Source organism: Salmo trutta, chromosome 22, assembly GCF_901001165.1.
Source record: "Salmo trutta chromosome 22, fSalTru1.1, whole genome shotgun sequence".
NCBI classification, from domain to species: domain Eukaryota; kingdom Metazoa; phylum Chordata; class Actinopteri; order Salmoniformes; family Salmonidae; genus Salmo; species Salmo trutta.
This window is the reverse complement of record NC_042978.1, coordinates 38,027,276-38,037,890: the sequence shown is the minus strand read 5'-3', so window position 1 is coordinate 38,037,890 and position 10,615 is coordinate 38,027,276. Positions and strand designations below refer to the sequence as shown.

Genomic DNA, 10,615 nt, shown 5'->3' with positions numbered 1-10,615 from the left:
TTCATCAATATCAGGCAGACATGGAGTACATCAATACTTCATATGAGAGCAGAACCATGAAACCAAAGACCTGTGAAATGATTTCCTGCCGAGTTCAAATCCTTGGGTACTCACAATGTATTTCATTATCAGGGGCTCTGGGGAGCCAATGATGAACCAGGGAGGATGGCAGGCATTACACAGTAACCAGAGTTCACGCAGACAAACATGTATGTATGTGTATATGTGTATGTATTTTTTATTTTATTTAACCTTTATTTATACAGGTTTTTCTCATTGAGATGACATTTATTTTTCACGAGAGACCTGGTCCAACAGCAGCAGGGAGAACAATGTTTCAGACAAAACAACTTACAAACACAACATTGAACAAAACTATAGACCCACATACAGAAAAACAAATACATATTACATAAAGAAACACAAATATCATAACAAAAAAGCAGCTGACTTGTGTGTGTGAAAAACTCACTCATTAACTCTGAGGAATCTCTCCATTCACTACATGTACCCACAAGCAAAACAAGAGGCATACAGTTTTCTGAACAATTTACTAAAACCAAATCCAGCTTTTAATACTGTACATAGAAAATATAAAGTGTAACAATTCCATTTTCAATTGAATAGACACTTTGTAGTACTGTGTTAAATGAGTTGTGTGGTAGGCCACTGGTTTCAGGGAGCATCAGACATCAGCCTGAACACTGGACACCAGGGTTGGGCTCAATTCCAAGAAGTAAACTGAAATGGAATTGACCCCAACCCTGCTGGTCACACAAGGTGTGATATCAGGTGTCCGGCTGAACAGTGGATTAGGGTTAGGATGTCAGATGTCAACCTTGTCTGTGTCTGGCAGCAGCCCCATTTCCTTCAGGATGACCGTCTCCAGGGACAGGTAGTCCTCATACTCCTTCATGGCCTCCTCCAAGATCTGCTCCACCTGCTTCTCTGGTATGATGGGTTCCTGGGAGGGGGACAGACCAAGGAAACATGCTTTAAGTTCATCTTGGAAAAGAGAAATTAATAACAACCACAATCATATGTTGTTCAGTTTATTTCAACCCTTCAGACCAATTGTGAGACCTCTCACAACAACCTCACAGAGACAGATTCCCAGCTGGTGATAGTTTTCCGTTATAGAGAAAATGTAGAACTCTATCAGATTACGATCTCTGTGATCAGTAATTACTCTACCTTGTCAGAGAAATGCTAAGATCAGTTATATAAAGAAGGTCAACCAACCCATTGTATTGTCTTTCATAATATCCTTCTTTGGTTAAACCTAACCTCATTCAAAACATCAGAGTTTGTGGTCTCCCTAGCAACAGGCCAGGACTAGCAAGTACAAAAATTCAGCGTGTGGTGTGAGAAAGTGAGAGGATAACAAAGTGAATGTTTTTTTTTTTATATATAATGGCCATTTTGAATTTCTGTCTTATCAGTGCCAGACGGGAGAAAATCTAAACACACACACACATTTCTGAAAACAGTAATCACCGTGTTTGGTTTTAAATTCTTGAGGTCTGCGTCTTTGTAGCCTACTCGTAAAAGTATTTGGTCTGGATGGAATTTAATTTGTGTGTTTCTCTCCAAATGAGTGCAAAATAATAGGTTGGGAGACATGTCTGAATTGAATGTTGGTTGTTTACTTGAAAATAAATGTATTCACTAGCCTTAAGATAGTCTTCGATCATCTTGACATAAGCCAGCGGGTTAGGGGATTTATTCTAAACTTTAATTTGTGCCATAACAGTAATTTTGTTCTGTCTGTTTGGGAAGAAAGACAGAATAAATATACATGAGCTCTGGGACAAATGCGCTATCATTGTTGCACAAAGATATAAAACCGTGTTTCAATCATAATCACTGTAATTTTCCCTTATATGTAGATGGTGTATAGTTTAGATTGGGAGTAGACATTCCATGGTGGGTGGCAAAGATAATTTTAATCTGATGATTTAGAATGATCTTAAATGGTTACAGACTAAATACTGTTTAATGAGAATGAGAGCATTTAAAGACTGAGTGAATTAAAGGTGAATTAAACAAACTCAAAGTTTGCTCAACAACAGCAACTATGTTCTCTAGCACCAAACTGGCAAGGTGTTCTTTCAGGGGGACACAAGGGGAAGTATACACATTGTTTCCAGTAACCTTGGTTGAAATCACAGCCATAAGTTGCCCACTCAAGCGTCAGATAATGGGTCTAATGGTCATGTGAAACCAGTTAGCTAGTTTTGCAAGGAGTGCTTTCCTTAGCCTGAAAGGTTTGATCAACCAGTTAACTAGTTTGGCAAGGAATGCTTTGCTGCCCAGACATCTCCCTCTGATAGACAATTATGGAGTGGATGTGAATATTACAGTCTGTACACCTCTCCTGCTCTCTGCTGCTGAGAATCAAATACCAAGCTATGAATTAGTCATGAGAGTGAACAGATTCCCGCTCCTCTCACACACTTGACTTTGCAGAATTGGACTGAGCACATGTACAGTTGAAGTGGGAAGTTTACATACACCTTAGCCAAATACATGTAAACTCAGTTTTTCACAATTCCTGACATTTAATCCTAGTACAAATTCCCTGATTTAGGTCAGTTAGGATCACCACTTTATTTTAAGAATGTGAAATGTCAGAATAATAGTAGAGAGAATTATTTATTTCAGCCTTTCATCACATTCCCAGTGGGTCAGAAGTTTTCAATCACCACCTTCCGGAGACACCTGAAACCCCACCTCTTTAAGGAATACCTGGGATAGGATAAAGTAATCCTTCTACACCCCCCCCCCCGAAAGATTTAGATGCACTATCGTAAAGTGGTTGTTCCACTGGATATCTTAAGGTGAATGCACCAATTTGTAAGTCGCTCTGGATAAGAGCGTCTGCTAAATGACTTAAATGTAATGTAATGTACATACACTCAATTAGTATTTGGTAGCTTTCCTTTAAATTGTTTAACTTGTGTCAAACGTTTCGGGTAGCCTTCCACAAGCTTCCCACAATAAGTTGGGTGAATTTTGTCCCATTCCTCCTGACAGAGCTGGTGTAACTGAGTCAGGTTTGTAGGCCTTGCTCGCACACGCTTTTTCAGTTCTGCCCACAGATTTTCTATAGGGTTGAGGTCAGGGCTTTGTGATGGCCAATACGTTGACTTTGTTGTCCTTAAGCCATTTTGCTACAACTTTGGAAGTTGTGGCAAAATGTATTCATTTGGATCCAAGCTTTACCTTCCTGACTGATGTCTTGAGATGTTGCTTCAATATATACACAGAATTTTCCATCCTCATGATGCCATCTATTTTGTGAAGTGCACCAGTCCCTCCTGGAGCAAAGCACCCCCCACAACATGATGCTGCGATCCCTGTGCTTCACGGTTGGGATGGTGTTCTTCGGCTTGCAAGCCTCCCCCTTTTTCCTCCAAACATAATGATGGTCATTATGGCCAAACAGTTCAATTTTTGTTTCATCAGACCAGAGGACATTTCTCCAAAAAGTATGATCTTTGTCCCCATGTGCAGTTGCAAACCGTAGTCTGGCTTTCTTATGGCGGTTTTGGAGCAGTGGCTTCTTCCTTGCTGAACGGCCTTTCAGGTTATGTCGATATAGGACTCGTTTTACTGTGGATATAGATACTTCTTTACCTGTTTCCTCCAGCATCTTCACAAGGTCCTTTGCTGTTGTTCTGGGATTGATTTGCACTTTTCGCACCAAAGTACGTTCATCTCTAGGAGACAGAACGCATCTCCTTCCTGAGAGGTATGACAACTGCGTGGTCCCATGGTGTTTATACTTGCGTACTATTGTTTGTACAGATGAACGTGGTACCTTCAGGCGTTTGGAAATTGCTCCCAAGAATGAACTAGACTTGTGGAGGTCTACAATTTTTTTTCTGAGGTCTTGGCCGATTATTTTTGATTTTCCCATGATGTCAAGCAAAGAGGCACTGAGTTTGAAGGTAGGCCTTGAAATACATCCACAGATACACCTCCAATTGACTCAAATATGTCAATTAGCCTATCAGAAGTTTCTAAAGCCATGACATCATGTTCTGTAATTTTCCAAGCTGTTTAAAGGCACAGTCAACTTAGTGTATGTAAACCTCTGACCCACTGGAATTGTGATACAGTGAATTATAAGTGAAATAATCTGTCTGTAAACAATTGTTGAAAAATTACTTGTTTCATGCACAAAGTAGATGTCCTAACCGACTTGCCAAAACTATAGTTTGTTAACAAGAAATTTGTGGATTGGCTGAGAAACGAGTTTTAATGACTCCAACCTAAGTGTATGTAAACTTCTGACTTCAACTGTAACTTTGGGTCAATTAAACCCGTTTGCAAGACTTACCGTGTGTAGCAGATTGTCACCTTCTGGTTCAAGACGTTGGGAATAACTTAGAAACAGGTACTCAGGAGTACACACACATTATGCATCAAGCAATCTGTTAGCAATCTGTTATGTCATGGCCGTCTTAAAGGATTTTGTGAAAATAAAAAAAAATATTTTTTTAAATGTGCAGACAGCCCAACTTTAAGCAGGCAATATTCGATGCTCTGGCTTTAAACGTATGCGCTAAAAATGGCAAAACTTTATAACCAGTTTGAATCTGTTCTGACCATGTGACATTATACACAGATAATGCTTTTCCATCAGTTAATTATCTATATACTGTATCCCACCGTCTTCTTTCTCAGCTCCTCTGCCTCGGAGTCTTTCTTCTCCTTGGCTCTCATCTCCCTCCTCTTCTCAAAGTACACCAGCCTGTCCACCTCCTTCTCAAAGTACTTACTCATGCTCAGCTTCTACACACACACACACACACACACACACACACAGGATGGTAGAGTTATATCAAACGCATTGGAGATAATAAAACACAGATGGTAAAATGGAATACATCCTGTTGTCCTAGAGGCCACCTCTAGTACAAACCTCATTGCTGGAGGGGCTGCGAAGTGTCCATGGGATCTCCAGAATATGCAGAGTGCCCAGGTGATCAGACACAGCCAGGAGATGCTGCTTTGCTGTTTGTACAACAAACAAAAAGTGAATCAGATTAATACAGAACTTTCTGAATCCAACAATAAATAAATGCAGGGATCCAGCAGCAGCAGCATTAGCAACATAGCCTGGTTCCAGATCTGTTTGTGCTGTCTTGTCAATTCCTACCCCCACAATGACCATAAGAGTTGGCAAAACAGCACAAACAGATCTGGGACCATGCTGGTAGCACCAAGATCAGCGGCGACTCACAGGACACGATCCAGGGTTTGATGCATGTGATCTGGGTGGCAGTGATGTTCTGGGTCTGGGAGGGCTCATGGGTCTTCTCCAGAAGGTCCCACACATCGATGTTCCCGTCCTCCTTACCGATGAAGAAGACAGCTGGACGTGACTGGGACCAGTATCCCACAGTGCACTTCTTTTGAGAACACGATGACTGGATGATGGGGCCGTTCTGAAAGGTCGTAGATCACAACAAGTTCAAATGCTTAAAAACATTTTAGAAGCCTTATCATAAAACCTTATAAAGGCTCATATATACTTACAACAAGTTAGAATGCATTATACCCACAGGGTTTAAGTTAAGTGATACCAAATTATCTTAATGAGTCTGTGTTTGACCAAATGTTGTTATTGTTGTTACCATGACGCCCTCCTTCCAGATGGCAAAGGTCCATCCTCCCACGGTCAGAATGATGTCTTTAAAGAAGGGAGACCGACGAACAGTGTTAACCTGCCCATCATGGATTATAAACTGATGAGAGGGCTTGGCACCTGAAAAACAGAGAGAAGTAGACAGAAAGAGAGAGAGACAGAGAGAGACAGAAAGAGAGAGAGTGTGCGGTTAAAATTGGCAAAAACACACACATTTCTTTCCACAGGGCCGGGCAGTGAGACAGGGATGCAGCTTAAGCCCACCTTCTTCAACATATATATCAACGAATTGGCGAGGGCACTAGAACAGTCTGCAGTACCCGGCCTCACCCTACTAGAATCTGAAGTCAAATGTCTACTGTTTGCTGATGATCTGGTGCTTCTGTCCCCAACCAATGAGGGCCTACAGCAGCACCTAGATCTTCTGCACAGATTCTGTGAGACCTGGGCCCTGAGTAAATCTCAGTTAGACAAAAATAATGGTGTTCCAAAAAAGGTCCAGTTGCCAGGACCACGAATACAACTTCCATCTAGACACCGTTGCCCTCGAGCTCACAAAAAACTATACATACCTTGGTCTAAACATCAGCGTCACAGGTAACGTCCACAAAGCTGTGAACGATCTGAGAGACAAGGCAAGAAGGGCCTTCTATACAATCAAAAGGAACATAAAATTCAACATACCAATTAGGATCTGTCTAAAAATACTTGAATCAGTTATAGAACCCATTGCCCTTTATGGTTGTGAGGTCTGGGGTCAGCTCACCAACCAAGAATTCACAAAATGGGACAAAAACAGCATGCAGAATTCTGAACAAATATCCTCCATGTATAATGTAAAACACCAAATAATGCATGCAGAGCAGAATTAGGCCGATACCAGCTAATTATCAAAATCCAGAAAAGAGACAAATTCTACAACCACCTAAAAGGAAGCAATTCCCAAACCTTCCATAACAAAGCCATTACCTACAGAGAAATTAACCTGGAGAAGAGGCCCCTAAGTATGCTGGTCCTGGGGCTCTGGTCACAAACACAAACAGACCCCACAGAGCCCCAGGACAGCAACACAATTAGACCCAACCAAATCATGAGAAAACAAAAAGATAATTACTTGACACATTGGAAAGAATTTACAAAAAAACTGAGAAAACTAGAATGCTATTTGGCCCTAAACAGAGAGTACACAGTGGCAGGATACCTGACTACTGTGACTGACCCAAAATTAAGGAAATATTTGACTATATACAGACTCAGTGAGCATAGCCTTGCTATTGAGAAAGGCCGCTGAAGGCAGACCTGGCTCTCAAGAGAAGACCTGTTGGCACAAAAAAAGGGAAACCAGTGAAGAACAAACACCATTGTAAATACAACCTATATTTTTATTGATTTATTTTCCCTTTTGTACTTTAACTATTTGCACATCATTACAACACTGTATAGACATAATGACATTTGAAATGTCTTTATTCTTTTGGAACTTTTGTGAGTGTAATGTTTACTGTTAATCTTTTACTATTTATTTCACTTTGTTTATTATCTATTTCACTTGCTTTGGCAATGTCAACATCTGTTTCCCATGCTAATGAAGCCCTTAAACTGAATTGAAATTGAATTGAGAGAGAGATTACTCCAGTTCAACGACATAGGAGATGAGCCACATGGAAAATGAGTCTGAGGTAGGTATGTGTGTCTGAATGTTTCATCAAGATTTGAATCAACATTGGTGCCATGTCCAGGAACATCTCCCTTTTGGGATACAGTAATAACATTAAAGCTAAATAAACAGTCTACTGACCACTGGGAGCACATATTATAGTATAATAATGTCATTTCCCTTGGGAACCATTTCTCCCTTACCATTAACTAACATGCTGAGAGGAACGTGCTTTATAGGGAGCAATTTACCATTAATGTACAAGCAAATCACCTTTGTCTACCCTGCCGCTGTTGTGACACGAGACACAGTTTATTATTAAGTAATCACATTCCTGGGCCCTGCCAAAACGAGATGAGGGAACCAAGTTTAATCTCCTGTAATTGGTCATAAATTGCTGAATGTCTCAATACTTTAGTAGTGATACTATTGTAGTCTAGCAGCCATGATATTAAATCTATTTCCCAGACAGTAAATGCCTTGTTTTGTTTCTTGACTGCCTCAAATCTCTTGCGCTTAAACAAACTATGATTAGGAGGAGAATAGGAGATCCTGAAGGCATTGTTTGAGTCTCCATGGAATCTGTAGAGCAGTTACATTCATGATACTTAAGATATATGAAACAAGCAACCAATCTCCCCGATTACTCAGAGCTCTAGAGGTTTAGGAGATTATGTATTTTCCTTGGCTGTGAACCAACGGACGTGTTAACTGTAAGAGTATAGTTTAAATGATATTATAGATAAAGTCTCATTTATGATGATCTTACTGAACAGTCGTCCAGAGTCGTTGTCCTTCTCCAACTTCCAGTCTGTGTACACAAGCTCTCCGTCCTGAGGGCAAAATGTGGTAGAAAGAACAGGTTCTAGCGGAGTTTTACCTTAGTGTAAGGAAGCCCCAGGATGGATAGTTTACAGATGGCATACAGTATGAAGTGACCTGTGACTTGAATTGAGTTCTTCATGAAAGGTATTAACTCCATAACTCATCAATGAAACACATTCCACCTCTAGTTGTATGCACTTTTCAGTTACTTGATAATAGTTCCCCCTTGGAACTTCCTTCCATCCATCCATACATATAATAGCTATGGAGAAGAAAGGCTACGTTACCTCGGTCCCTGCGTATAACTTGGTGCAGATGTCCTCCAGCGGTTTGAGTTGTCTGGCTGAAGGCACTCTGAGCAGGGCGTACTCTGGAGCAACCTCTGACCTCTCTGCATTCAGGTGGGCCCTGTCTGTCAGGGGTTAATAGGGGGAAGCACGGAGTGAGCAGTGTTGTTATGCAGTTAAACATCATAGTTAGGGCATTTATTCCAGATAGCCTGTTGTAGCTCTTTAATGACTGTTACTCTGTGAGTGTAACAGCCAGGGCAGTTGACCGGAGAGCACGCAGAGTCCTGGGGCTTTAATGACTGTTACTCTGTGAGTGAAACAGCCAGGGCAGTTGACCGGAGAGCACACAAAGTCCTGGGGCTTTAATGACTGTTACTCTGTGAGTGAAACAGCCAGGGCAGTTGACCGGAGAGCACGCAGAGTCCTGGGGCTCTGTAAGGCTTGGTACCAGCTCAGTCATCTGACCACCACCAGCAGGAGAGGGAGAAGGAGAGGAGCGGCCTTTTCAGTGACAAAAGCCCCACTGTCTGCAGTGATAGTGCAGGACTCGACAGCGTGTTCACAGCCCTTTATCGCCATATTATATTAGCTATCTCTAGGGTATATCTGTCTGATCACTACACACTATTAGTTATAGGAGATGTAGGCTACTCATTATAACTGTGGTTAAGATCAAATTGGGTTACACTAACAAACGTTCCAGTGATGACTGATGACACGAAGATCACCACCTTCTACAATCTAAACCTAGTGTTCCTATTGAGTTGGAGGATCGTAGGGAGGAGTCTTTAAGACAGGACAGGTAACACCTTCCAATCAAGACTCTCTATGTTAGTTACCTGACCTTCCATTCTCTAACAGACAAAGCCGCTACCCACCTTAACTCAAGACAGCTGACCCTATTCATTGCATAGATCATATCGAAACAGCCCACGACATGCCCAAAAAAACGGCCCAAAAATTCTGCACTTTTTATTTTCAGTAACCTAAAATGAATTCATTCCATAACCATTATGAAAGCTGTGTGTATAAAGGCAGATCTTAAAACAGCAAGACAAAGGCAGGTTTTCTTCTAAGATGTACCACCCGAGACACAGGAACATCTTTTGGCCCCAGGGGCTCAGCAGCATATTGCAAACAGCTGACAGTCAACAAGGTTAATGCCCCCTGACTATGAGAGCCTTGTCTAGGTCTGGGACCGATCGTTTAATAAAACAGTATGAAACCAGAGGCGAGAGGGGTGAGATGGGTGAGGGGGGTGGTGAAGGGAGAGACGGCTATGCCCCACTGATCATGGTGCTCACTGATCCAAAGTAGAATCTGAGACAGTGGCACACTCAAACACATACACAAGCATGTCGAACGCAATGTACAGACACACTGACAAACACATCACACACTCCACAGACAGTGTGTGCCCTGCGGGTCCATTACAAAGAGTAACTAGTCTCTTATATCTTTATCTCCTAAAATTCTTGATTTGAAGACAGATGTTGTTTTGGCTTGCTGTTTAGTGTTCCGCTCATCTGTGTTGCTTCAAGGGGTTAGAAAAAAGGGAGGATGAAAATAGGAAAAGAAAGAGTGACAGCAAGAGAAATAAACAGAGGGAAGGGAGATGCTCACCTGCATCACTGCCTGAAGGAGAAGGAGAGAGAGAAAAAAGGTAGAGGAAGAGGGAAGGTAAATACTCACCTGCGTTGCTACCTGTATGGTTGTCACAGGTGTTGTCTCGCAGACTGATTTTCAAAGGGCTGTATTCCCCGCTGGTATCAATCTTAGGCAGGGAAACCTGACACATGACAAGACGATAGCTTTGACATCTATCTAATGCCTTTAGAGAACTGTCAAACACACAGTACATTCCAAAAATAGGCAACACTAGGAACACCACTCTCCCTTCATATTTTCTATGTGTAATTCTGAGAGATTAGAAGTGTAGGGGGAAATGAAAGTGTAGATAAAAGGGTTGAAGTTGAGACTGAACCCTGGTCTCTGGGGTCATACCAGGAGTGTTACCAATTAACCAAGGGGTCTGTTATACATCAGTAATGGCACAGTATGATATATACAGTATGATATATACAGTATATACAGTATGATATATACAGTATGATATATACAGTATGATATATACAGTATATACAGTATGATATATACAGTATGATATATACAGTATGATATATACAG

General features: G+C 41.3%; 1 protein-coding gene across 4 annotated transcripts in view; it reads right to left on the bottom strand.

Moving 5' to 3' along the window:
- Positions 1-267: 267 nt before the first annotated feature.
- dnai3 (dynein axonemal intermediate chain 3) overlaps positions 268-10,615 on the bottom strand; it is a 36,779-nt gene continuing 26,431 nt past the window's right edge. For 2 of the 4 annotated variants that reach the window (XM_029707908.1, XM_029707909.1), the window contains exons 16-23: positions 10,121-10,217; positions 8,426-8,550; positions 8,083-8,146; positions 5,646-5,776; positions 5,252-5,456; positions 4,931-5,022; positions 4,678-4,800; positions 268-964 (exon numbers count right to left, since the gene is read on the bottom strand). In XM_029707908.1, coding sequence (XP_029563768.1) covers positions 827-964; positions 4,678-4,800; positions 4,931-5,022; positions 5,252-5,456; positions 5,646-5,776; positions 8,083-8,146; positions 8,426-8,550; positions 10,121-10,217 — 975 coding nt within the window. In that variant the 3' untranslated portion in view covers positions 268-826. Of the gene's footprint in view, positions 965-4,345; positions 4,369-4,677; positions 4,801-4,930; positions 5,023-5,251; positions 5,457-5,645; positions 5,777-8,082; positions 8,147-8,425; positions 8,551-10,120; positions 10,218-10,615 lie in introns of all 4 variants that reach the window. The other 2 variants (XM_029707910.1, XM_029707911.1) reach the window with 2 other exon arrangements.